General features: G+C 39.6%; 2 protein-coding genes and 1 long non-coding RNA gene across 3 annotated transcripts; 2 read left to right on the top strand and 1 right to left on the bottom strand.

Annotated features, from left to right (window-relative positions):
- Nucleotides 1–8,516: 8,516 nt before the first annotated feature.
- Nucleotides 8,517–14,084, bottom strand: LOC143527492 (uncharacterized). The gene is made up of 3 exons (XR_013134141.1): nucleotides 13,943–14,084; nucleotides 9,601–10,266; nucleotides 8,517–9,084 (listed from the first exon to the last, which is right to left on the bottom strand). It is a non-coding gene; the product is annotated as an uncharacterized LOC143527492 (long non-coding RNA).
- Nucleotides 14,085–14,408: 324 nt separating this feature from the next.
- On the top strand, nucleotides 14,409–18,400 carry rnf103 (ring finger protein 103). The gene is made up of 4 exons (XM_077022734.1): nucleotides 14,409–14,645; nucleotides 14,837–14,979; nucleotides 15,181–15,296; nucleotides 15,699–18,400. Exons 1-4 carry the CDS (start codon nucleotides 14,420–14,422, stop codon nucleotides 17,188–17,190), a joined length of 1,977 nt encoding a protein of 658 aa, XP_076878849.1. The 5' UTR covers nucleotides 14,409–14,419; the 3' UTR covers nucleotides 17,191–18,400.
- Nucleotides 18,401–25,810: 7,410 nt separating this feature from the next.
- LOC143527693 (E3 SUMO-protein ligase ZBED1-like) lies at nucleotides 25,811–27,160 on the top strand. Its single transcript, XM_077022980.1, has 2 exons — nucleotides 25,811–26,436; nucleotides 26,605–27,160. The coding sequence occupies exons 1-2, from the start codon at nucleotides 25,936–25,938 to the stop codon at nucleotides 27,007–27,009; spliced, it is 906 nt and encodes a 301-aa protein (XP_076879095.1). The 5' UTR covers nucleotides 25,811–25,935; the 3' UTR covers nucleotides 27,010–27,160.
- Nucleotides 27,161–27,611: the final 451 nt, after the last annotated feature.

Genomic DNA, 27,611 nt, shown 5'->3' with positions numbered 1-27,611 from the left:
TGCAGCCGCGTTCTGAACTCGCTGTAGGTGTGAAATAGAGCTCTTTGGAAGAGCAGATAGAACAGCGTTACAATAATCTAGCCTTGATGTGATAAATGCATGGACAAGTTTTTCACTGTCAGCAGGAGAGAGCATAGCAGGAGAGAGCAGTAAGCTGTCTTGCATGTAGTCATGATGTGTGATTTGAAGCTGAGCTCATTATCAAAGGTGACGCCCAGGTTCTTAACACATTGTCTGGCTTTCAGATTCATTTGATTTAAATAAGTCTGGACATCATTCCTTTGTGAATCACTGCCAAGAACAAGAACCTCTGTCTTCTGTTTATTTAATTGCAGAAAATTGTCAGACATCCATGTCTGTATATCATCTATGCAGTCAAACAGTGAGCAAATTGATTTTAGGGCTTTAGGTTCTAGCGAAATATAAAGTTGAGTGTCATCTGCATATTGATGATAACTAATACCATGTTTATTAATGATGTGTGGTAACGGAAGCATATATAGGTTGAATAGTAACGGCCCAAGAATTGATCCTTGGGGGACGCCACAAGTTATTTTTTGACGTGTGGAGGAAGAGGTACCTAATGCTACATAGTAATCACGCCCAGTTAGGTACGATCTAAACCAGTCTAAGACTAAGCCACTAAGGCCTACCCAGCTCTGTAGTCGATCAAGAAGTATTTCATGATCAACGGTGTCAAAAGCGGCACTTAAATCTAGCAGAAAAAGGACTGAGAGTTTGCCTGCATCCTTATTCAATCTCAGGTCATTTACTACCTTAACTAGGGCTGTTTCAGTGCTGTGGAGAGCTCTGAAACCAGATTGAAAAGTGTCATTTATTTGATTTACTTTGACATAGTCATTCAACTGGATTGACACTACTTTTTCAATGATTTTGCTAAGAAAGGAAAGGTTAGATATAGGTCGATAATTATTAAGAATTGTGGGATCAAGATTTCTGTTCTTTAATAGTGGTTTAACCATTGCAGTTTAAAAAATTTTAGGGAATTCACCCAATTGCAGAGACTGATTAACAATCGTTAGAACTTCATTTGCTAAAGAGCTCAGAACCTGCTTGAAAAAGCTTGTTGGTAAAGGGTCCAGTTCACAAGTAGAGGATTTTAGTGATGAAATCACATCAAGTAGTGTTACCATGTCAACTTCTTGGAAATAAGACATATTAAAGCTCCATATTGTATATTGTATATTATATACCATATACCATATTGTAGCTCCTCCTCCTGTAGCGCTGCCATGTCTTTCAGTCAATGACTGTAATAGGTTTCATGTGTTTTTTGTGGAGAAGGTCATGGACATTAGGTCCAGCATTAAGCCAGTGGCAGGTGTTTCCTCTTCTAGCCGCCCACCTTCTCTTACTGTTTTGGATTCCTTTCAGCCTATCAGCTTAGATGATCTGCTGGATGTAATTGTGAGGCTAAAGCCATCAAGTAGCTCCGTGGATGTGATACCCTCTTCATTATTGTTGAAGGTCTTACCTACCGTTGGCCCTGCTATATTGGCCATTGTAAATTCCTCACTGTTAACAGGTTGCTTTCCATCTTATTTTAAACACGCCACTGTTCAGCCTCTTTTAAAGAAATCAAATTTAGACCCGGCTGTGCTTAAGAACTATAGGCCTATATCTAAGCTTCCTTTCTTATCCAAAATTTTAGAGAAGGTGGTGGCAAACCAACTGATTACAGTTTTAGAAAATCACAATTGCTACGACTCTTTACAATCTGGGTTTCGGAAGAGGCATTCTACAGAGACTGCTCTCCTGAGGGTCTCAAATGATCTTTTAATGTCTGCTGATGTTGGTGACTGCTCTGTGTTGGTGCTGCTGGATCTCAGTTCTGCGTTTGATACCATTGATCATGAAATACTGATAAATAGGTTACGTGACTGGGTGGGCATATCTGGAACAGCACTTGATTGGTTTATTTCTTATCTCACTGGGAGAAGTTTCTCAGTTACGATGGGAAATTGCACGTCTGAGGCAACCCCATTAACCTGTGGGGTTCCACAGGGTTCAGTTTTAGGGCCTTTGTTGTTTTCTTTGTATATGTTACCTTTGGGGCAGATTTTAAATAGTTTTAATATTTCCTATCATTTATTTGCTGATGATATTCAGCTTTATTTCTCTTTTAAACCAAGTGAGGTTCATAGTTTGTCTAGGCTATTAGATTGTCTTCAATCAATCAGAGAATGGACCTCAAATAACTTCCTACAGCTAAATGATAACAAGACTGAGGTATTGATCATTGCTCCTGATAGGCTTAGTCAAACGATTAAGCAAAATCTTGGACTTCTTTCCTCTGCTGTCCACACTAGCCTCCGAAATCTGGGAGTTATCTTCGATCAGTCTTTAGCATTTGATTCTCATGTTAAACAGCTGTCAAGATCCTGTTTCTTCCACTTGAGAAATATCAGTAAACTGAGATCTATGGTTTCAACAGCAGATCTAGAGATGCTGATCCATGCGTTTATTTCATCTCACATAGACTACTGTAATGCCTTGTTTTCATCTCTCAGTGTATCAGCTCGTGGTCGTTTACAGATAATTCAAAACGCTGCAGCGAGGTTACTGACCAAGTCAAGCAGACGGTCTCACATAACACCCATTTTAAAATCCTTACACTGGCTTCCTGTAGAATTCAGGATCCAGTTCAAGATTTTAACTTTAACATACAGAGCACTACACAACACAGCTCCTGTGTATGTCGCTGACCTGCTCCACCCCTACACTTCATCACGATTACTCAGGTCAAACAACCTGAGTTTACTGTCTGTGCCACGCTCATGTCTAAAGACTCGTGGAGACCGAGCATTTAAGGTGGTTGCTCCAAAACTGTGGAACACACTTTCTCCACATTTAAGATCAGCTGACACTGTAGATACTTTTAAAAAACAGCTAAAGACTTTCCTTTTTACGCAGGCATTTAGTTAGTGGTGGAGGTTGCAGCCGTTGACCTTGTACACTGTATTTTATTTCTGTTTTATAGTGTGTGTTTTTGTGTCTTTGATTTATTTTATTTTATTTTCCGTTGTAAAGCACTTTGTGGCTTGTGCCTGTGAAAAGTGCTATATAAATGTATTTTACTTACTTACTTACTTACTAAAGTTAGGCTGAGTAACTGATATAAGGGTTGATGGTCTATTAGTGCTTGTTGCTATGTTCTGCCTTATACTAGTAATCTTGTCCCTAAAAAATATAGCAAACTCCTCACATTTTTCAACTGAAACAGTCTCAGAGAAGCCACAGGAGGTGGGGTTTACTAGCTGATCTATGCTTCTGAACAAGACAGCTGAGTTATTATTGGATGAATTGATTAAGGTAGAGAAATAGTTTTTCCTTGCTGATTTCACTTCACTGTTGTAATTCTGCAATGTTGTTTTATAAATATCAAAATCAGGGCACCGCGGGTCCTTAAAAAGTCTTAAAATGTCTTAAATTTAGTTTTCCATATTCAAGGCCTAAAAATGTCTTAAAATGTCTGGAATTTTATGAGGGGAGGCATTAAATTATTATAAGTGTGTGTTGTTCAGTTGTTCTGGCGCGATGTGAACTTTGCCGAATCTAGCGCTAATGCAGAAAAAAACCGCTCCAGGGTCCTAGTGCTAGATTCCTAGCGTTGGAGTATACGGCCTCAACAACGTCAACAATTTTCGTTCAACACCCCCCCGTCAACGATGTGGAACACACCTGCATCCCCAGTAATAGTATTATTTTTTCTTGTGAGAGGTATTAAAAAGGTCTTAAAAGTCATTGAATTTGAGATTTAAAAATGTGCAGATAGCCTGCAAAATGTACTTGCAATTTTGACTTTCGCCAACGTCTCTCAGCCTGCCTACAATCTTGCCTAAATTTTACAATAGATGGAGTGTTTCTCCAGGGCATCTTAATTTTACCAGAGATTATTTTAGTTACCTTTGGTGCCACAGCATCAATACAGTTCCTAACTCTGTATGTGAATGTTTCAACTAGCTCATTCCCATTTTCTGAGAGGGGAGGGAGGGACTGTATCATGTCTGTGAAGGCCACGGCACTGCCAGCACTGAGATAACACTTGGTTATTGTGCGCTTTTCACTGAGTGTTCTAGTAGATAATGACATGTTGAAAAATACACCAAAATGGTCAGAGATTGCAACATCAGTAATTTCAGTATTATTAACCTCTATACGTTTAGAAATGACCAAATCTAAAATGTGGCCATGCTTATGAGTTGGGCCTGATACATGCTGTATGAGATCAAAAGAGTTAAGCATCCTCATGAATTCTGAAGTGATTGGATTTGTGGATATATCCATGTGAATATTAAAATCCCCAGCAATTAAAACATAATCAAAATCAATTAAAATCCTTGAAAGCATTTCTTCAAAATCTTCAAGAAAATCTGCATGTAGTCTGGGAGGATGATAGATAACAATCAAAAGAACTGAATAAGTACTGTTGAGTTGTACTGCCAGATATTCAAACGTGGGATGTTCCCCTAAGGAGATCTGCTTACATCGGAATGCTTTATGGTAAAAACATGCAACACCACCACCTCTCTTATTTACCCTGGAGACATTAAAATAGTTAAAGTCGGGAGGTGAAGCTTCATTTAGCACTATTGCTCCATTGCTATCAAGCCAAGTCTCTGTTAGAAAAAGAAAGTCCAGACAATAATCTTCAATTAATTTAGCTATTATAAAAGACTTGTTTGTGAGTGAGCGGACGTTTAGTAAGGAGACTTTGAAGACTTGATGTGTTTGATCAGCATCGCTTACATCACTTGTGCATTTCACTGGGATCAAATTTTGTTTGTTACAATGTTTTGTACCCTTATGTTTTCTTCTGATTACATTTTTATTTCGATTCTGAGAGCCATGCCACCGGCTATTTAAAATAACTGGAATGTAGCACTGACTAGGAGCATGGGTTCCAGTGTGTCAGACCTGAGAATTCACTGAGTGTGCAGGAGAAGTGGGTGAGTTCCTGCAAGACAGCAGACTGTAGTGTTGCAGAACCTCTTCAATCTCCTGGAGTTTACCTCTGAGACTGTGGACAGATTCTCTGACAGGAGATGGTGGGCTCCTTTGACTGACATTACTGACGTTAGCATCCCGATGGCCAACATGGTTAGCATCCCGATGGCCAACATGGTTACCACCCCGATGGCCAACATGGTTACCACCCCGATGGCCAACATGGTTAGCATCCCGATGGCTAACCCTCTTAGCATGCTTGTTAGCATGCTGCTGGCTAACACAGTTGGCAGCCTGGTGGTTGGTCCGCGAATGGCCAGAGTTATTTGCAAGCTTAGCAGCCAGACTGGTGTCGGATCTCTGATGCTGATTGGGGTGCGTTTGATGTCCTTGATGTCCTGGAGAGGGAGGCAGTATGTTGTGATGAGACTGCTCAGTTTCTGCTACTTCAGTTGAGGCAAGAGCTTCATATCTGTTATCGAGAAGAATGTTCTGTTCTGGAGATTGCTGCTTGCCGCCGCTGCTGTGCTGGTTTCTGCTACGTTCCTTCCCCCGAACAAGAGTCCAGCCCTTATCATTGTTGTTGTTAACAGGATTAGGAGTTGAGGCCAAGATGAGCTTAGGCTTTGCCCCCAGTACATCTCAGCGACAATGGAGAGAAACGTCTCTTTCTTTGTCAGTCACAGGGACGGTTTTGTCAGCGGTTTGTGTGGCAAGAATCGAGTCCAGATATTCTTCCTCCTCCCTTATAGAATGTAAGGTATGGATTCTTTCCTGAAGTTCTGCAACCCTCTGAGACAGTTTGATACACTCAGAGCAAATAGATGATGTGGAAGCATGAGCCATAATCGCAAAAGCACCGGGCACAAGGCTCAAATATCCAAGTTAAAAATCCAAAGTGCAAAAATAACACCCAATAAGTTCTGGCAGGTATTTCACAGCTGAAAACAATATCAGCTGCTGATAAAACAGTGCACAAAAACCACTCACAAGGATGAGGCGCAAAAAACAGTTCACTCGCAGTGTCGAACTGTCGGAATGTAAAAAATGCTAAATAATCCTTTATAGATGAATGTAAAAAAGCTTACCAAGTGAAGTAACGAGTAATGGATCCTTTTAACTTGTAAAAATAACTTGAACTTGTAGATATAACTCAAATAAATGAAAGGACAGGCAGAGCTGACAGAAAAGCGTCTGTACAGGAGGAAAGCAGGAAGTAGAATCAAAAAAATTTTTTTCACATTCAGAATTAAAATGATCTTTAATCCATAAAAACCTTACTTTCAGAACAGAACAGTATAATTACTGAGATACTCCCAGAAAAATATGCCTGCACAAACGAGTGTGCGTGCATGTGAACATACACACACTCACACAAAGCAGAGTAGTTTCATAGGACGTTTCGAAAACAATCTTATCTATTCTTCCACGTCCACACTGTTCTCAGTGCAGTTTCCTCCTGTCCTCAGGGCAGGACAAGCCAATCATGTACTGAGCCACTTGATGATGTAGAAATTCCTTTTGCCCACTCGGAGAAGACTGAGTCCATTTGACAGTATATACTCTGTAGGAGACGAAACCAGAAAGAGGTTAGTGATTGCAAGGTGTTACCAGGGGAGAGTGTTGCTAAACAGCATAGGATGGTGATATGTAGGATGGTTTTGGAGGTGAAGAAGAGGAAGAGAGTGAGAGCGGAACCTAAGATCAGGTGGTGGAAGTTAAAGGATGAGGACTGTGGTGTAAAATTCAGGGATGAGGTGAGTTAGGTACTGGGTAATGGTGGTGGTGTTCTGGATACCTGGGATGAGACTTCAAATGCAGTGAGGGATGTGGCTAAGAAGGTACTTGGTGTGACCTCAGGACAGAGGAAGATAGACAAGGAGTTGTGGTGTTGGAATGAGGAAGTTCAGGAAAGTTTGAGAGGAAAGTGGTTAGCTAAAAAGAATTAGGATTTTCAGCGAGATGAAGAAAGTAGACAGGGGTACAAGGAGATGTGTCGTAAGGCAAAGAGAGCAGTGGCAGAAGCTAAAGAGAAGGCATATAGCAAGCTGTATGAAAAGTTGGACACTAAGGAAGGGGAAAGGGATCTGTACAGATTGGCCAGACAGAGGAACCGTGATGGGCAGGATGTGCAGCAGGTTAGGATGATAAAGGATAAAGATGGAAATGTGTTGTCTGGTGAGGAGAGTGTCTTGGGAAGGTGGAAGGAGTATTTTGAGGAACTGATGAATCAAGAGAATGAAAGGGAAAGAATGTTAGAAGAGGTAGAGGTTGTGAATCAGGAAGTGCCTCAGGTGAGCAAGGAGGAAGTAAGGGCTGTAATTCAGAGAATGAAGTGTGGTAAGGCAGTTGGACCGGATGATATTCCAGTGGAGGTATGGAAATGTTTGGGAGAGACAGCAGTGGAGTTCTTGACTGGGTTAATTTATTATTATTGTTTTTTTTTTAAGGAAGAAAATACTAACAAACAACCAAACAGACAAATATATACATCCCAGTAAATCTAGTAATAATCATTTAGTAAGGAAAGAATAGTAAGACAATGGTAAATTTTTAGTGCTAAGCGCTTATGTGACTGTGTGTATGTGCATATGTGCTGGATCATTCGGGTAGAGGTGGTATATGTGTGATATGGTTATGGATGTATAATGTGTGCAAGTAATCTGCTAGAGACTAATGGAGTTACTGTTATAAAAGGTTATTAATTGCTGACCATGTTTTAATGTGTTCATATGTTCTGTTTTTGAGAGATGCTGATATTTTTTCCATTTCTATGTGTTCTATGAGTGAGTTTTCCCATTGACTGATGGTGATTTTTTTCCTTGATTTCCAATTAGTGAGAATTGTTTTTTTAGCGATGGTTAGCGCCACTAAAAGTGCTCTGCATTTCTCTTGGTTAAGGTTTGTGGTTGAAGTGTCGCCAAGAAGACAGAGTGATGGTGATTGCAAGATGTGCTGTTTGAGTATTGGAGTTAGGTGAGTTATGATAAGCTGCCAGACGTGTTTGATCGGTGGGCAGTCCCATAAAGCATGTATGTAACTCACTCATACCAGCGCAACACACTAACACACCATCACCATGTCAAATGTCATGTCAAATGTCATTGAATTAATAAGAAAGACTCACTGCCTAAATAATACCTGCTATGTGGGGTCCTGACCAGTGAAGAAAACGGTGAAAGGGGGTTAACAATGTATGCAGAGAAACAGATGGACTACAGTCTGTAATTAATAGAAGTACAAAATGCTCCTATTTGGTAAATGGAGATAATAAAATGGTAGTTATTCCCACTATTAGGTAGATGGTCGTACTATTCTGATATGACTATGTTTTAAAATTTAAAAAGTTTTAAATTAAGTTAATTGTTCAGTTGTAATTTCTCTCTCTCTCTCTCTCTTTCTATATATATATATATATATATATATATATATATATATATATATATATATATATATATATATATACACATATATAGATAGATGGATGCAATTTCTGCTTGAATTTATTTTAAAGCACACAGGGTGCTGAATGTTAAATGACATTTTTGTTAGACCCACTACATTTCATTTTATTGCATACTCAAGAATAAACACATACTGTTTGTTGTGTGCCTTTTTTGTTTCATGTTTTAAAACATTTAATTCAATTCAAAAACAGATTTAATTTATTCCTGGAAATTTGTATGACTATGTAATGTTTACATGTCAGTTTTATTTACATGCTATTAAAGACTCATGTTTTGCAGTCACTGTCCATGTCCAATGTTAATGTTGAAACCAAACTCAAAGTCACAGGGAGGCTCTTATTTCGTTCCTCAAGTGTATGTATAAATCCAGTGCTTGGAAGGAGTCATTTGGGAAAGACATCTGTGATTCTGCCATGGTAATATTGCAGAGCTCGTAAACATCAGGGTCAAATGGTACTGTTGATCGAAATGTACAGTCACTCTTGCACAGGTGAAGGTCGGCTTCATCTACTGGAAACAGAAAGTTTTCAGTGCTGTACAGCTCTGGCATCAAGTACATGACATTTGGGCGCCAGCTAGGAACATTGTCGTTTTTGGATGGTCTGATAATATGTGAATTCCATACTGTCATGGTCTCATCAAGTTCATCCTACAATAGATAAAGAAGCAAAATAATGAACAAAAAGGAACACCCCTTACACATGGAGAGATTGAGCTTTACACTAACTAATTACACAGTATAAACTTCATCATATTTTTTTCTTTCTTAAAAGCTGTAACACAAGCCTATGAGAACAGTGTTATCATAAAATGGGCAGTCATGGCCTGGTGGTTAGGGAGCTGGTCTTGTGACCAGAGGGTCGTGGGTTCGATTCCCAGACCTGAGGCTATGACTGAGGTGCCCCTGAGCAAGGCCCTTAACCCTCAATTGCTCACTTGTATAAAAATGAGATAAAATGTAAGTCGCTCTGGATAAGGGTGTCTGCCAAATGCCATAAATGTAAATGTAAAATCATATGAATCATAAAACTTCATTCTTTAGATTACAATTACATGTTCTATTTTAGCAATAGATAATGTTTATGGGCAGCAGGATGAGAGCAATTTATTTTATCATTAGCAATGAGTTTTCACATTGAACAAATATGTAAATCATAATTATTACCTGGATAATTCCCATGAAACAAAATTGAAGAACACTTTTATCCAGGAAACATCCATCAAACAGGCCATTGTCCTTAAGATCAGTGAACAAAGAGATAAAGAATTCCATTGATTCTCTTCTTAGGATTCCCCACCAACTCTCTATTCGTTGATTGGCTGTGCTCGCCCCATCCAAGAATAAATCAATCAATCAATCAAAGTTTATTTGTATAGCGCTTTTAACAACTCAAGTTGTCGCAAAGCAGCTTTACAGGGTTTACAAGGTTAACAATACTATGGGTCCAGAACCCTAATGAGCAAGCCAAAGGCGACAGTGGCGAGGAAAAACTCCCTATGATGGTGGGGAATAGGAAGAAACTTCGGGAGAACCAAGACTCAAAAGGGAACCCATCCTCCATTGGGCGGCCCGTTAACACACAAATACACAAGTCACACATAATTCACACAATCAGACTAGGTAAAAGGTAAAATTGAAAGTTCTGGGTTTTGATATTGTCACTGTAAATGTCTGTTGATGAATGCCAGGCTTTCATTCCGTGTCGGAGCAGTGATGCTGGTATTGTAGGCTCCGACTGCAGTGTTACTCCCCAGGTGAACCCCGGTATCAGCACATCCACCGGCAGCCAGACCATCCCCCAGGTGCCTGCAGGTGCCTGTATCCAATCGTCTTGGGTAGAGCCATGCAAGAAGATAGATAATACAGACTGAGTGGACATGAATTTAAACCACCATTGATTTAAATGTACATAGCTCACATGCCAGTGATGAGCATGTGGCTCCGGCAGGCTAATCTATAGCAGCATAACTAAAGGGAGGGGTTCAGAGGTGACCACAGGCATGAGGGCTCACTGAGACATTGCTTTCCAGTCAAGTCATAGTCACAAATAGAGTGATGCCAAGACACAGTTGGATGACAGCATCAACATCTCAGATCACCAGAAATCTCTACGTCTGGGGGCCCCCAAGCCCCTACACCTTACAAGGGGAATTTTAGCTGAAGGCTTGACTAAACAGGTGAGTCTTAAGTCTAGATTTAAAGATTGGAACTGTGTCAGAATCTCGGATTGGAGCTGGAAGGCTATTTCATAATTGAGGGGCTTTAAAAGAGAAAGCTCTGCCTCCGGCTGTAGTTTTACTAATTTTTGGAACTAGGAGAAATCCAGCATTTTGGGAGCGCAAAGGGCGAGATGGGTTGTAGTAATCAATGAGTTCACTCAGATATTGTGGGGCAAGACCATTTAACGCCTTATAGGTTAACAGGAGAACTTTAAATTCTATGCGATATTTAATCGGCAGCCAGTGTAGTGCGGCGAGAGTGGGACTAATATGATCGAATTTCCTAGCCTTGGTTAGGACTCTAGCTGCGGCATTTTGTACAAGTTGTAGCTTCTTTATGGACTGTTTAGAGCATCCAATTAGAAGACTATTACAGTAGTCCAATCTCGACGAGACAAAAGCATGAACTAGCTTCTCTGCATCAGCTAATGAAAGTAAGTGTCTCAGCTTGGCAATATTACGTAAATGGAAAAAGGCAGCCTTAGTGACATTGCATACATGTGTGTCAAATGAAAGATCAGAATCAATAGTGACACCTAAACTTTTTGCAGTAGATTTTGGTGTTACTGAAAAACCATCTAGGGTAAGGGGAATATCAGCCCAATTGCTTCTAACAGCTTTAGGCCCAAGAATCAGTACCTCAGTCTTGTCAGAATTTAGTTTAAGAAAATTAGACGCCATCCAGTTTTTAATATCCTGGACGCAGTTCTCAATCTTGAGAGTTGTGGTGGTATCATCTGGATTAGAAGATATATACAACTGAGTATCATCTGCGTAGCAATGGAAGCTAATGCCATGCCTACGAATGATAGTGCCCAGTGGTAGCATATATAATGAGAATAATATGGGGCCCAGTACAGATCCTTGTGGGACACCATACTTTACTTTAGAATGCTCAGAGCATTCGTTATTTACTAGCACAAATTGGTAACGATCTGTCAGGTAGGACCTGAACCAGGAGAGTGCTTGACCTCTTATGCCAATGAGTGTCTCCAGTCTATTAAGTAGAATATTATGATCAATGGTGTCAAAAGCAGCACTGAGGTCTAGCAGTATGAGAAACGAAATGTGTCCTTTATCAGAGGATATTAAGAAATCATTCAGTACTTTAGTTAGTGCTGTTTCAGTGCTGTGATGAGCTCTAAATCCAGACTGAAATAACTCTAAGACATGTTCTGTCTGTAAGAAGGAAGAGAGTTGTGAAGAAACTACTGTCTCTAAAATTTTGGATATGAATGACAGATTAGAAATTGGCCTATAGTTGGACAGTTCTTGGGGGTTAAGACCAGGTTTTTTAATTAGCGGCTTGATGACTGCAAGTTTAAATGAACTGGGAACGTAGCCCAGGCTCAGAGAATAATTTATTATAGTAAGCAACGGTTCTACATTGCTGTGCAGTAATTCTTTAAGTAGATGGGTTGGTACAGCATCTAGTATGCATGTGGAGGGTTTAGCAGATTTCACCAGTGAAATAAGCTCCTCACGACCAATTGGGGAGAAGGACTCTAACAGGGCATCAGAGCTGACCAGACAGCTGTCAAGGTGCATTGGCATGTTGACAGGCTCTGAGATAGCACTACTAATGTTTTCCCTAATTTTATCAATCTTATCATTAAAGAATTTCATAAAATTGTTACTGCTACACTCTAGTGGAATAAGAGAATTGAACAAGTAGCTGTCTATGGCATTTCCGTCATTTCTGTTGCGGTGGAGAAACCTCTGAAAATCCCTGATTTGTACATTTTCTGTACCACGATCTCCTCTAGCTATTCTAGGGCAACCTCTGAGTCTCTCTACAGCTTCCATGTAGTACCCTCCCACAATTTTTGGATTGCTGCTTGCGGCAATGGAGTCTCCGGGCTTTTCTGAGTTGAACTCCTCTTGGATCCAGAGCCTTTAGGATTAGCCGAACGTCTTCCTTCTACCATGTTCTTGACATTTGGCATGCATCCAAATGTAACCATGGAGCTGACCTGCACTTCTCAATTGTTGTTGAATAAACACGATAATATTGTCTATGTTGCTGTATCCATGACGACTGGCAAGAATAAATGTTATGTCTTCATATTTTAGACCTAGCTGAAAGTACATTTCAATATGCTCACCAATATCCATGCAGCTTGGGCAAAACTGCAAAGTAGTGCTCATCCGAGTGCAAGAAAATGCTCACCACATAGTATCTGGTGCTCACCTGATAGTATCTGGTGCTCACCACATAGTATCTGGTGCTCACCACATAGTATCTGGTGCTCACCACATAGTATCTGGTGCTCACCACATAGTATCGGGTGCTCACCACATAGTATCTGGTGCTCACCTTATAGTATCTGGTGCTCACCTGATAGTATCTGGTGCTCACCACTTTTTTACCTGAAAAAAAAAAATTACACCATGTCCCTTCAGGGGCTCCGTACAATTCCACGTTGATTGGGATGTACAAAAGAAATGTGCATGGATTCCGGCGTATGCACGGTTTGATGCATCCGGATTTTTTTTTGTGTACGCCATTTTCTGGATTTGTTCGTATGCCAATTTTTAGTAAGAAATCCACGCAAGTCTTTGTACATGAGGCCCCTGGGGAGGACAGAGACGACACACACACACACATTTTATATATATAATGAGAGAGAGAAAGAGAAGATAGATAGATAGATAGATAGATAGATAGATAGATAGATAGATAGATAGATAGATAGATAGATAGATAGATAGATAGATAGATAGATAACACAAAATTTCTAACAGTTTCTAACACTGTTGAGACTGATGAGATCGGATAAGCGAGATCAACAAATCTAATCCTTGTTTGTTGTAATTGCAACAAAACTGAATATTATTATATACTGAATATAATTAGGATCTAATATCCAGTGACGTTACAAAAGACGTTACAAAAATATTTGTTTGTTGAATATTTACGGTATTTCGATAACATGGCAAAAGGATACTGATTCGTAGCCTAGGTTACTGTAGTCCAACCAAATGTTTTTCATTATACCTACAGTAAAACAGTAGTCTTTCTTATGCGAAACATGAGATCTACATTAATAACGAAAAGTAATATAAAATAACCTGACTCTCTAATGCAATATATTATTGTCTGGTATATCACCAAGCATAGTATTTAAATTCCATAAATAATCGGTTAAATAATTCGGTTCAGTAAGCGCTCTTGAATCAGGTTGCTAAGGCGGAAGCGGAAGCGCCGTTTTGTTATGAATATCAGCTGATCAACACAAGCCAGCAGCAATGTCGCCACAGTGGAAATAATACAATACATCACTAACCTCATCTCGTTTCCAACTTGTATTGGTCTTTAATTATTTAGTCTCTTTGGCACAGAGCAAAATGACCACCAGGTGAAAATTTCGGTTGCCTTTGCCGTGTTTCACACTTTGCAGGTCTTCCATAACTGGCCTCCTGTGCTAGCTAGGCGCGTCTTAGCCTGGACGCTCGTAACGCGGATGTGATGGTGGAGATGGAGACGAGACCGTGAGACCCGCCGCCCGCAGCCCCAGCAGTGCTGTCCGCCCCGCGGCCCCAGCAGTGCTGTCCGCCCGCAGCCCTAGCAGTGCTGTCCGCCCCGCGGCCCCAGCAGTGCTGTCCGCCCCGCACCTCGGTGGTTGTTTGGCATCAAGACAGCCGGAGTCTTCCTCGTTGTCGTGTCATTTAAGTTTAGCAAACGTTGGCATCGACTGTCAAGGAAATCATTCACAAAACGGGATATAGTTACCAATGAATCTATAAGGATCTACGTGAATAAAATGTGGTTAAAAATATTTTTTTTGCTCCTTTACTTCTTTGTTTTATTCGTTTTGGCTCGATTTTTTGAAGCCATTGTGTGGTATGAGACCGGAATCTTCGCAACACAACTTGTGGATCCAGTAACACTGAGTTTTAAAAAGTTGAAGACAATTCTTGAGTGTCGTGGATTGGGATACTCGGGCCTTGCAGACAAACGAGACGTCAGCGAACTGGTCGAAAATTCGGGTAATTTTTAAAATTTTTTTAAGACTAAAAAAATGTATGTGTATATATATATATATATATATATATATATATATATATATATATATATATATATATATGTATTTATTGTATATGTAGACAATATCAAAACTTGCATGTAAATTGTATGTTACATTGCAACTGTGGGGTAAAACTTTGTTTTCTTTATCCAGGAGAGTTGATGCAAGGCGAGCTCTATTCTGCTTTAAAAAATAAAAAGGAGCAAACAGGATCTGATTCAAGCACTTCTTTCAGTGGGGAGATGCACTTTTATGAGTTAGTAGAAGACACTAAGGATGGGATCTGGTTGATCCAGGTACACCTCCTGCTCATACTCCTTGTTTTAATTAATACTATTCAAATTTCTAGTTAAGTATCGTTATGGATTTCAGGGTTATTGTAATGCAGTTTTGGCTAGGCAGCTTTGCAATTGTGGATGCCTTCTGAGCATTGATGTGAAATGTACCAATATTTGCAAGCAATTTCTAACTTGAAGATGAATAAATTATTTGTGTAGGTGGTAGCCCAAGACAGAAATCCACTGTTGAGCTCTGCCAACTGGGGCAAGATGGTGCAAAAAGTTTCTCAGTTTGGCATTCGCACTGGCACGTTCAATTGCTCAGATGATTCAAGGTAAGCGGTTTCAGTTTAAGACCATATAACAACCAAACTTTGAAAGCAGTTGTTAATGCTTAAAGGAGCAATTAGCAATTTTTCCAAAGATGATTTTCAGAGTATGAAGCAGCCATTATTGTGAACCTGGTGATCTGGATGCTTCAGAGATTATGCATTAAATCTATTTAAACACGACTGCCTCCTTATGAGGGTCCTGCTCAATGGAGCATAAACTGGTTCATTTGAGGACTACAAAACAGTTTGAGTATTTCATGTGAGCTGCACATGTAAAACATGCTCCTTTGAATTTAATATATTATTTTAAATTAAATCACAAATGTTCTAACTATGTTGAATATATTAAGTAATTGATCATGTCATAATCATGTGTTCATAAATTCTTTTTCTACAACAAATCAGGTATTGCCATAAACGTGGCTGGATGAGGTCCACTCTCATCATGTCGGTGCCCCAGACTTATGCTTCTAAAGGAAAGGTTGTGCTGAAAGAGTATAATGGCAAACGCATTGAGACTGAACACATCTTCAAATGGATGACCGCACACGTTGCCTCCCGTATAAAAACCGTCCGAGTCTCACAACAATTGATGGATGACTGGTATAAAGGAGAAAAGCAGTCTGTGAAGATGTTCTTGTTTGCTAAATTGCTCCAACCCCCTGCCTTTTTTTCTGCCCTCAGCATCAAATTTACAGGGCGCATAGAGTTTATCTTTGTTGATGTGCACAACTGGGACAATGCCACCTGTTTGGATGAGATTGGGGTGAAACAGTTGCCCTCATATATCCTCAAAACACCAGAAGGTATCTACAGATATGGTAACAGCACTGGGGAATATATTTCCTTGCATGCCATGGACATGTTCCTTCGCTCTGTCCAGCCAGAGGTAAATGACTTGTTTGTTTTAAGCTTGGTGATGGTCAACTTAATGGCCTGGATGGACCTCTTTATAACACAAGGAGCCACCATTAAACGCTTTGTGGTTTTGATCAGCACGCTGGGGACCTATAATTCCTTACTGATCATTTCTTGGCTTCCTATCCTTGGATTCCTTCAGCTGCCATATTTGGATAACTTTTATAAATATAGTTTTAAACTGCTGCGCTATGCTGATACCACCACCATTGCCTCTTGGGTCAGGGCTGACTGGACCTTCTACTCTTCACATCCAGCTCTTTTCTTAAGCACATACCTTGCCCATGGCCTCCTCATAGACTACTTTGAGAAGAAAAGGAGATGTAGCAATGAAGACCAAAACGCAAACAACCTGGAGTGGCTGTCCAGTCTTTGGGATTGGTATACTAGCTATTTGGTACATCCTATTGCTTCATTTCAAAACTTCCCCAATGAGTCAGACTGGGATGATGATGATCCTAATTTTCTTCTAGAGAGGTTGGCATTCCCAGATCTCTGGCTACGCCCACTTGTTCCCATCGACTACATAAAAAATCTCCCAACCTGGAAATTTAAGTGCACACAGTCAAAGGACAATGTCTTAAGGGGCCAAGATATTCCACCAAACAAGATGCTGCACATTTTAAAAGATGATTCAGGTAGTCACCAACAAGAACATCACTACAGGTTAGAGAGTCCTCATATTGACATGAGGTGTTTGGCTGGAATGAAGTCAAAAGAATCCTGCTCTTGTGGAGAGGAACAGGACAATGATTGGCCCTGCAGTATGCTTCACTGCACAGAATGTGTTGTATGTTTGGAGACCTTTGAAACCGAATGTCTTGTCATGGGACTGCCATGTGGCCATGTTTTTCATCAGCAGTGCATCGTGGTTTGGCTAACAAGTGGGAGACACTGTTGTCCAGTGTGTCGGTGGCCATCTTATAAAAAGAGACCTGCCAGACAACATTATGTGTGTTCTCCACATGAACCAGAATAGCACGAGCAGTTTGTTGAGCAGCTGCCTCCAGCACTTAACTTATAAAAAAAACTTGATGTGCCGACTGTTGGTCTGTAAACCCATATACTTGTTTAATTTCAGTTTTTATTTTCAGTGATTTGAACATCATACACATTACAGCAAATGTGACTTTTTTCAGACCTATTAATGCAAAGCATGGACAAAATATTACCATTAGCCAAAAATATAAAACCTAATATAATATCTTTTGTAGTCCATGACAGAGTAATCTTTTCCTGAAAAACCTGCCTAATGTGAGCTTAGTTTTTCTGAATATAAAGTCTTTATCTTTCTGAAAATATTTAAATTGGAATCCTCATATAGATTGTACTTCTGATAAATTTTAAAAAGTGATTTAGTACAAGTGACTCAACTAAGATTGGTTTGACATTGACATTATAATTTTTAAGAAGTCTTATAAATTATTAGATGAAGGTAAAAATTCACACCAGATGTACATCACAGCCATATACACATCTTTAATTTACAAATATGTTAATACAGTGTTAAAATTGTGTTTCTTTAGGCAGGCATACATTACCCAATAAATAGATTTCTTAGACTATTAATGATGGTAGTAATTAAATTCTTACACGTTGCGCTTGTGGGCAGAGTTAATTTTTCCGTTCAGATCAGTAGCTAGTAAATGGGGGTTATGGACCAACACAAATAAGCATGTACTCTCGGATCAAACGAAGAAAGCTTTGTGTTTAGAAAAGAATGGTCCAATATTTGTTTGCATGTTTGTTCTTTGATTTATCCTTTAATAAGGTTACAACTTGAGTACAGCTATGTGAGTCGATTACAATATAAGCAAAGGAAGAGACATGAACTGTATAAAATTTTTTTCACTGCAGATATTACATGTGGGTAATCTCAATACCCATTCATATGTAACTGATCTTTCCAACTGTGTTTAGACACCATACATATTGCAATAAAAAAGATTGTAATGAATCGTGTTTTGTAAAGATGGCTTGTGTTCACAGTTGAGTGGAACTGCAAAAGAAATTTTGAACTAAGAGGAAGGGCACATTAGAGTGAACTCACATTGACTGAAATGGAACCCTAAAAATATACTTTTAGGCAAATGTGATGAGTAAAGAAAAATATATTAGAGCAACTGACATGTCTTAAGAATGTAAGTTCCTGCAGTATAGTTGTTCATTAAAAAACACTGACCTATTGATATGGTGTGTCATTTTTTCACCGACCTTTGTATGCTATTTTGTAATGTTTAAACACACAGCCACTTTGGCCATTCTTGGTGTAGGTGTGATTGTTCTTTTAAAGTTGTATAAAGGCATCAAACTCATTTCCTACAATTACAAATTGTATAAAATATACAATTATGATAGACACATGCATACATACTCCAGCTGTTGGAATGAAGTTAAAGTCAACCAAAGTTGGGAACTCTGCTCTGTTGTGACTATCAGGGGTGCGTTTCCCAAAACGTTCATAACACTATGTACTTCGTACCCTCGTACTTAGGAACATTCTTACATTTACAAGTGTTTCCCAAAACTCTTCAGAACTTGTGTCTCTTGCGTTTTCTGACCCATTCATAACTCACTGAGTACTTCTTAACTCCAAGCTCACATGCGTTCTACCTCAAATAGGACAGAGGCTGCTAATTTCCCTTTAATAACTGAATAGCACTGGTTTTAAGCATGGCATTGGCACATTTGCTAATATAAAAACATGAAATTATGGAAATTCAAATCTCTTGTGAATTTCATATTTATTGCTACTAGCTTGAATAGTAGAATTTCATTTAGTGGTGTCAAAATAACACACTATAGGCCTTTTAATTCACACTGCTGTGGCATGCACCAATATATAGAACATTTCCACATTCTAAAGATGCATTGCTTGTAATCAGAATAGGTTCATAGAATTGGAAGTATTCCTGGAATTATCAGTGCAGTGGATGGCACAATAATCCTCATACACACTCTCTGCTTCTTGAACCCTATTTTAAAGTCATAATAATATGTTCCCACCCAATACAGGGGGTCCTCGACTTACAACGTTGATCTGTTCCTACATCGTGTCATAAACCGATTTCGGAGTAAGTCGGAACATACGTACATACTGTGCGCAAATAACATACTGTAAGCACTTATCCTATCCTAACACAGTAATGAATACAAAAAACACATTAAATACGTTTAATAATGAAATGAAACAGGAATAATGAACAATAATAAGTTCGTGTTACGCCATTTACAACGCAAAATCACTTAAGTCGAAAGAAGGCTTTATACAGTAAATGGGAGACAGAGATGTATAGTAACGAAGTAGAACTACTTCACTACTGTACTTAAGTACTAAAATGCTGTATCTGTACTTTATTAGAGTATTATTTTTTTTCTCCTACTTCCACTTTTACTTCACTACATATTTTCCATTAGTTTAATACTTTTACTCTGATAAAATTCTCGAAATTATTCCAAATAATTTGGATTATAAAATTAAAATTATTCCAAATAATATCTCATTGAAAGAGATGGTAGTACCGTATTTGGTAACAGCAGAAGAGCAGCATAGGTGCTGCATAATAAGCTTGTTGGTGTTTTAATGTAGGGGAGACCAGGGACAGTTGTAACATGGGACGGTTGTAACACCTTGAATTCCTCCAAACAGAAACAAGCTAGAGTGATTACACTCACTGTGCACATGCTCAGTTAGACTGTCTTCTTGCTAACAAAAAAGGAGCCACATTTGAAACTCCCAGAGAAGGTAATTACCAAAAGTTTTTTTAATGTAAAAATTAAATTTTTCTATCAGGTTTTTTTTTTATACTGTCCTGAGATCAAATATCTATGAATCCAAACAAGTATTATTAGAATTACTGTTTTGTAAGCTAAAATTAGAAATGATTAACATGTGTCCAACTAGCAGTCAGGCTTGTTCACATGAGATGAAAACATAACTGGTGATACTGAACCAAGTAGTCAGTGACAATGACCATTTATGATCTGCCAAGCATTGTGAAGAGTGCCCTTCCCCTGGCTGCAACAACATCAAATATTCAGGCAGGGTTTGCATGCCATGGAATTTGGTATTTTAAAATAGATATTTTTAATGACAGCGACTTTAAACCATCCTTGGTCACAGATCGCCCACTGCCAGCAGTGACACCACAGGTTCCATCTTCCACTGCAGCTGCAGTGAATGCAGTTGCATGTATTACAGCTCCAACACCCACTGTGGCAACAGTGGCATCCTACACACCACCTACAGCATCCTGCCCATCACACCATGTGTGGTGCCTGAGCCTTCCCCTCTTTTTTTGTTATGTGGTGTGAGTAATCATTAGGCCTATTTTTAAAAATTAAATGAATAGTCAGTCATGAATGATAAATAATCTTTTTCATTTTGAGTATTTGATTAATTATGTAAATTTTATACGTTACAACCGTCCCTGTACCCTGAGACGGTTGTAACAGTGGAGTGACTGTATTTAAATCAATTTAGCAACCTGTACATATTTCATAAACCCACTTAAATACATTGTTTCAGTAGTTGACACATTGACGTTCATAATACAGCAAATTGGCTATTCCAGTGTAAATGGTTTTTGATTTATTGGAAAAATCACAAAAAGTTTTACAACTGTCCCTGGCAGCCCCGTCGACAGGGGGGGGGGACAACCGGGTCTGTTGTCCCGGGCCCCAGGGCCAGGGGGGCCCATCAAAGAGCCCAGCAATTTATTTTTTATTTAAAGTCTATAATTTTTAAATAATCTTGAAATCTTTCATTAATATAAAATTCTGTACTTAAAATAAGCTCAATGGCTAAAATACATGTTTTTTACCTATCTGCATATTTTCCATTAAGTGCATACACCCCCGCCACCCACTGAAAAATGGTTTGATCCAGCACCGACTGCAACCGGTTGGCAGTGGTGGATAGTTAAAGTAAATACAGAAATCTGGAGAAAAACATTTACCTGACGAATTTTAATATTGCTTTGTGTTTCAGGTTTGAAAGTGCTGGAATTTAGACTAAAGTACTTGTAGACTAAAGAAAATGTTTGAAATTGTAACTACTTCGTTTCACAACAAATAGCTGTCTGACTGAACAGGGGGGTATTCCAGAAAGCGGGGTTAACAAACTCTAAACTTAACCCTGAACTCTGGGTTGTCTTACCCCGATCTGACATACTCCGAGTTTTCGGTTCCAAAACGGCGGATCGGAGTTAAAGTAATCAGGGTCGCTCAACTCTGAGTAGGTTGACCCAGACAGATGCGCGTTCACGCGTAACTATAAAAGGCATTCTTAATGGAACGCAGATAAATAGGATTTATCATGGACTTAAACGCGAAAATCAGCCGAACATCGTATTTCACACCACTGTAGCTTGAAGTATTAATGACTGCGTATGCAGAATATTTAGATATTATTAAACGTAAATGTAATACTGCGGTAGCTGCTAGAGAAAGGCAGTCAGCATGTCAAAAAATTGCCAACAGAGTTAATGCGTGAGTGAAAATGATATTTTTATATTTAGCAGAAGGGTGCGATTATATTATTATTTTCTCCACCTTTATAATTGAGTTTTTAAATATTTTTTATTGAACACTTACTAATTCCAGGTCTAATCTGAGTGGTGTGAAACACACATGGCATCAGATAAAAATGAAGTATAAGAATACTGTACAAAGTGGTATGGCTGTACATAACTATATCTTATTCTTAAAATATATTATAAAATATATTTATTTACAGGAAAAATTAAATAATGAAACATAACAGTGAATTTGACTGTAATGTATATTAAAAGGTTACAGGGTGGATGGTGGGGTGGGGTGGGTGGTGGTACATGATTTAATGTGGAAAGCAGTGATTGCAGATGGAGTCTCTGACAACTCCACCATCTCTGTTGTCACCCACATGCATGTAAGGTTCCTCGTCTGTGGGCATGTCAGAGATGGTAGGCTGTCGCTCTTCCTGGATGGTTGCAATGTTGTGTAATACCACATATGCCATTATTATGTGGCACGCCTTATCAGGGGTTACTCTGAGCCCCTTCAGGCACTGGAACCTGGCCTCGAGGATTCCTAGGGTCATTTAAATTCTTGCCCTGGTTTTGCTGTGGGCCTGATTGTAGCAGGACTGTGGTCCAGGTGCAGGATCTGAATAGGGAGTCATAAGGTAGGCCTATAGGAGAGGCAGGGATACCCTCTGTCTCCATGAAGGAGGCCGTCATGTCCTATAATCACACTAGGGTTTGCAATGATTTAACTATTACACTGCATGTGAACAACTAGCAAAACTACCGCAGGCCTACTCTGTTCAGATTTGTTGTACAGTGTGGAATCATACACGGATCCTGGCCATCTGACTTCAACATTTGTGATGAGGTGGGAAGCATCACATATGATCTTGATGGGAAGAACGGTCAGTTACAATAGCTACGTTATTTTTGTTAGCATTAAAGATAAGTACATTATTCATTAAGGATTATAAAGGTTAGTACCTGTACATTAATGCTATGGATGAATTTTCATGTTCTAATGGTGCTGGAATAGGTAGCATATGTAGGTTCCATCAATACAGCCAATCACTCTAGGAAATCCTTAAAATGTAAATGGAATGAAGTTCGTTACATATTGCTTCTCCTTTGCTTAATTTCTTTATTGTCCGTGTGAATTAAAGACAAACCAATGATGCTGTGGAATTCCTCTTTGATGTCCATAACTGGCTTAAGCCCAGGAAACACCACAAAACCGGGCACTAGTCATTTTAATGCCGGACATAGTTTTCGGACAGACCGACATACAGTAGCTTTGCTGACAGATTCCGCATCTCCTACACTATAAAGAAAACTTCCACTAGCAAAAAACGAAGACCGATATATAACAATCTGGAGAGAATTTAGGGCTGATCCGCGATGTGTAATATTTGAAATGTTATTATAATAATAAAGTTATTGATGTAAGTAATGGATTGTGCTGAAAACGATAACGTTCATTAAAAAAATAATCCGAAAATGATAGTAGGCCTATGTCTATTCGGGGTTTTATAAGGCGTTCCCGACGAAGAACTCAGCGAATAAACTGAGCTTCAATATCCACATGATCTTCGAGGAAAGGACACGTCATGATGACGTGTTTGTAACTCTGGGTCAGGTCCAAGTTAACCTGCCAGCGAGCAGGTTAGCTTCAGAGCGTAAGTTGCTATAGCAACTGACATAGAGTTTGTTTTAACCCGCTTTCTGGAACAGGAAACTCCGGGTTTTAGTGAACTCAGAGTTAACAAACCCTGAGTTAGTCACTTAACCCGCTTTCTGGAACACCCCCCAGTTCTATGGAGTGATTTTTGTTTCAATAGTTCCACAAATGCAAAAGTAAATCCAAGAGCAGAAAGTATATGTTATGAATGCAAAACAGAAAAAAATATATCAAAAGTATATATATTTTATATAATTGGTTATTTGAAACTTATTTTCGTTTGCATTTTGACAAGTTTTTGGTTCTATTGTTTTTGTTTTTTTGGATTTTCCCAGTAAGGTCTTTTGCTTCTGGAATCTCTCTTTGCTTCTGCTTCGTTTTTTGCTTCTGACTTTTGCAACACATTTCACGTGTGGGAGGGTCTTAGATGAAGGCGTTCCTCTGCAATCTCCATTGGTCACTGATTCCGGACTGACACAGAGCTCTGAGACCGCCTCTGGGACCAAGCCACGCCCACCCCACCAGCTTCCTAGCGTTTTCAAACATGGCGGAACGCGGTGGTTCTGTTTCACAGTAGCACGTAAACTTAGTTTTACCATAAAAGTTTATACAAAGGTTATAATTAATTGCTAAATGGTCTGTAGATGTGTTCCAAAAGTCAGAAGCAAAAAACGAAGCAGAAGCAAAGAGAGATTCCAGAAGCAAAAGATCTTACTGGGAAAATCCAAAAAAACAAAAACAATGGAACCAAAAACTTGTCAAAATGCAAACGAAAATAAGTTTCAAATAACCAATTATATAAAATATATATACTTTTGATATATTTTTTTCTGTTTTGCATTCATAACATATACTTTCTGCTCTTGGATTTACTTTTGCTTTTGTGGAACTATTGAAACAAAAATCACTCCACTTCGCTTTCCCTGTAAAAAACTGCAACGGAAAAAGACAAGTGGATAAAACGAAGGCAGTATGTCGTCATTGCTTTTCTGAGGTCGGCTATGTTTCGGGCAACACTTCAAATATGCTAACTCACCTGAGACGGCACCACCCAAGTATTAAGATTACCGCGACAAGAAAGAAAACCCCCATTGCGCAAACGCCACTGATATCTGCGTTCAAGTGTCCTTTCAATCGCAATTCAGATCAGGCTAAAGCCATAACAGCATCCATCGGCGCTTTTATAGCATTGGATCTTAGACATATTCAGTTGTTGAGAATGCTGGTTTTAAGCTGTTGAGATTTACATTTTAATCCCTTCATATATTGTTTACATTACAGTATTGATCAAGCAGCTTATCATAATCCATATATAATTTGACCAGTCTTAAAGTATTAATCAAATTTCTAATATTAATAACTTTGTTTTGCTTACAGTATAGTATTAATCAAATAGCTAATTATCAAGTGTGTCTGAGAAAAGGCCTGTAGCCTATGCTCTGCCCCATATTCCAAGTGCCTGTCGTTTTCTAAAAGAACAGGATGCTTAAGAAGAAGAATAAGAATGTATATCAGTTTGACAGGACCAGGAAGCGAAGGCCTCTCTCCCACTCTTAGTAAGGAAACATCTGTATGTTTAACGTATGTGATCTACGTGCAACTCCTATGTATGGAACCACTATTAAGTCTGTGAAAATCATAATTGGCAAAAGTCATTGTAAGATTTAGGGAAAAAACAAGATGAGCTCAGCGGATTGTGAATGTCTTAGACAATCAGCCTTTGTCTAACAGGCTAGGTTAGGGAAAGTCCAAAAGAAACGGGGGGGCTTATACCCAGGCCACACTATATAGAACAGGAGGAAAATGTGTCGGGCAGAGACCTGCGCACAGAGCCATAGGGTAGAGTAGATAGGCTTGTGTGTGTTCTCTCCAGAGCGCTCTGTATTTTTGTATACATTTAATAAAAGGATAAAGACAAGACTGGTAATGCTTTCTCTTGCAATCAATGAGCATGCTGTGCTAGGTGAAAGAGGATCAAAGCACGACAAAGCATATGTTAAAGGTGATTGAACCACGCTATGAAGTACCCAGTCGTCCACATTTCAGCCAAACAGTCATTCCAGACCTTTATGAACACACCAAATCTACTGTCGTTGAGGACTTAACAAAAGCATGTGCGATAGCGCTGACAACTGACGGATGGACATCCAGAGCTAACGAGAGCTATATAACAGTGACTGCCCATCACATATCCCCTGAGTGGAATATATCTAGCCACGTCCTGCAAACAAGGGCTATGCACGTACAACACACCAGCGCAAACCTAGCAGAAGGGCTAAAAGAAGCTGTGTTGGAGTGGAAATTGGAGAGGTCAGGAACAGCAATTGCCGTCACAACAGATAACGCCCGGAATATAGTAAATGCCGTGATTGAAGCTGGAATGGGTCCCCAAATAGGGTGTTTTGCGCACACCATTAATCTTGCCTCTCAGAAAGCCACAGGCCTCAACCAACTAGCCAGACTGCTAGGTAAGGTGAGACGTGTCGTCGCTTTCTTCCACCGTAGCCCGACAGCTGCACACATACTAGAGCGCAAACAAGAGATGCTTGGTCTGGCGAAACACTGTCTTATTCATGACGTGACCACACGATGGAACTCAAGTTACGACATGCTTGTAAGGTACCTGGAGCAACAGGCAGCAGTGTACGTGGCACTGACAGAACAGGCTCTCAAGAAAAAGGACATCAGCATATTGTCTGACCAAGAGGTGAAAATGACTGAGGAAGTGATTGTCATTCTGAAGCCATTAAAGACTCTCACAACACTCATAAGTTCCGAAGCTACACCTTCAGCATCCATGATCCTGCCCCTCAAAGCCACAGTTCTCCACTCTATGGAGCCAAATGATGGGGACAGCGCCATAGTTACCCAAGTCAAGGCTGCCATCAGGGAAAACCTGGAGGACAGGTACTCTTGCCAAGATTTCCTCCACAAATGCACAGCACTTGACCCGAGGTTTAAACCTCTTCCTCATGTGGATGATGCCTGTCGTGACAGGATCTACAACAGCCTTATCACCGAGATTGTGGCCATGGAAGAAGAGGTATTGTAATAGTAGTAGTAGTAGTAGTAGTAGTAGTAGTAGTAGTAATAATTATAATAATAATAATAATAGATGATGATGACGTGCATAAAATACCTTTCACCTTTAAAAAACGCTTGCCCATGTCTGTTTGTATTGAAAATATTTGTACTTTCATTTATTTTACAGCATGAGGAGGCCAAATGGACAGCAGCAGCTACGTCATCCTCACACACCCCAGAGGCATCTGAATCACCTCCTCCTGTCAAGAGGTCAGCGATGGCCGAACTGTTTGGTGAGCTCTTCCAGACTCAGGTAGAAGACAAGGATACTTTGCAGCTGGTCAAAGAAGAAGTTGCTGCGTACAAGGCAGTGAGCAGCATTTCAGTAGACTCTGACCCACTTCTATGGTGGAAGACCAATGAGCCCACATATCCCCTGATTGCCAAGCTAGCAAAGCGCTACCTGGCTATTCCTGCTACCTCGGTCCCTAGCGAAAGGGTATTTTCAACCGCTGGGGACATTGTAACTGCCAGCAGATCTGCTCTTACTGCTGATAATGTTGACAAACTGATTTTCTTGGCAAAAAATTGAAGATTGAGTAAAGTTGACTATTGTAACACTAGAATTCTGGAACTGGGTGCTGCACTTTACATGTGTTTTGTTTACTGTTTAAATGGAATTTATTATTTTTACTTTTAATATTTAAATTTTAACATTGATTAATCATTTGAGAATATTTCATTTAACTTAATGGTACCCAGCAGCACTTTGAATTTTTCTGTTTCCGTTTGTATACTGACAATTTTTTGGTTAAATAAACAACAAGCTGTGGAAGAAAATGGTTTTGTGTTTTGTTCCCACACTGTACCATAAATGTACCGAACCGTGACCGAACCGTGATTTTTGCATACCTGTCACGTTGAGGACCCCGGCCCCTCCCTTTTGGGCGTGTGTCAACGTTGTCCACGTGCTTTATCTGCGTCAGTGGATATACGTGGTTAGGGTTTTGTCGTGTGATTAATAAGTCTCACCTGTGAATCGTCTCGTGATCACGTGGGGCTAATGTGGTTTGTCTATTTAATGTGCGCTCGCGCAGTGTCCTGTGCTCGTCGTTGTCTAAGTCTACACGTTGTGTCTGCATCTTCAGTGTTGCTCGTGCGCCATCGCACGTCTATTTGTGAAATAAAAAGTGA

Source organism: Brachyhypopomus gauderio, chromosome 11 (genome assembly GCF_052324685.1).
Source record: "Brachyhypopomus gauderio isolate BG-103 chromosome 11, BGAUD_0.2, whole genome shotgun sequence".
Classification (NCBI taxonomy): domain Eukaryota; kingdom Metazoa; phylum Chordata; class Actinopteri; order Gymnotiformes; family Hypopomidae; genus Brachyhypopomus; species Brachyhypopomus gauderio.
Note: the sequence above shows the minus strand (reverse complement) of the source record. Positions and strands in the feature narration are given on the sequence as shown.

What these genes read in the sequence shown, in the direction of transcription:
- rnf103 (XM_077022734.1), top strand. Translation starts at nt 14,420, where the DNA reads ATGTGGTTAAAAATATTTTTTTTGCTCCTTTACTTCTTTGTTTTATTC. An exon ending in CGAACTGGTCGAAAATTCGG is followed by an intron (nt 14,646 to 14,836) that starts GTAATTTTTAAA and finishes TTCTTTATCCAG; the next exon opens with GAGAGTTGATGCAAGGCGAG. An exon ending in AATTGCTCAGATGATTCAAG is followed by an intron (nt 15,297 to 15,698) that starts GTAAGCGGTTTC and finishes ACAACAAATCAG; the next exon opens with GTATTGCCATAAACGTGGCT.
- LOC143527693 (XM_077022980.1), top strand. Translation starts at nt 25,936, where the DNA reads ATGCTTGGTCTGGCGAAACACTGTCTTATTCATGACGTGACCACACGA. An exon ending in TTGTGGCCATGGAAGAAGAG is followed by an intron (nt 26,437 to 26,604) that starts GTATTGTAATAG and finishes TTTATTTTACAG; the next exon opens with CATGAGGAGGCCAAATGGAC.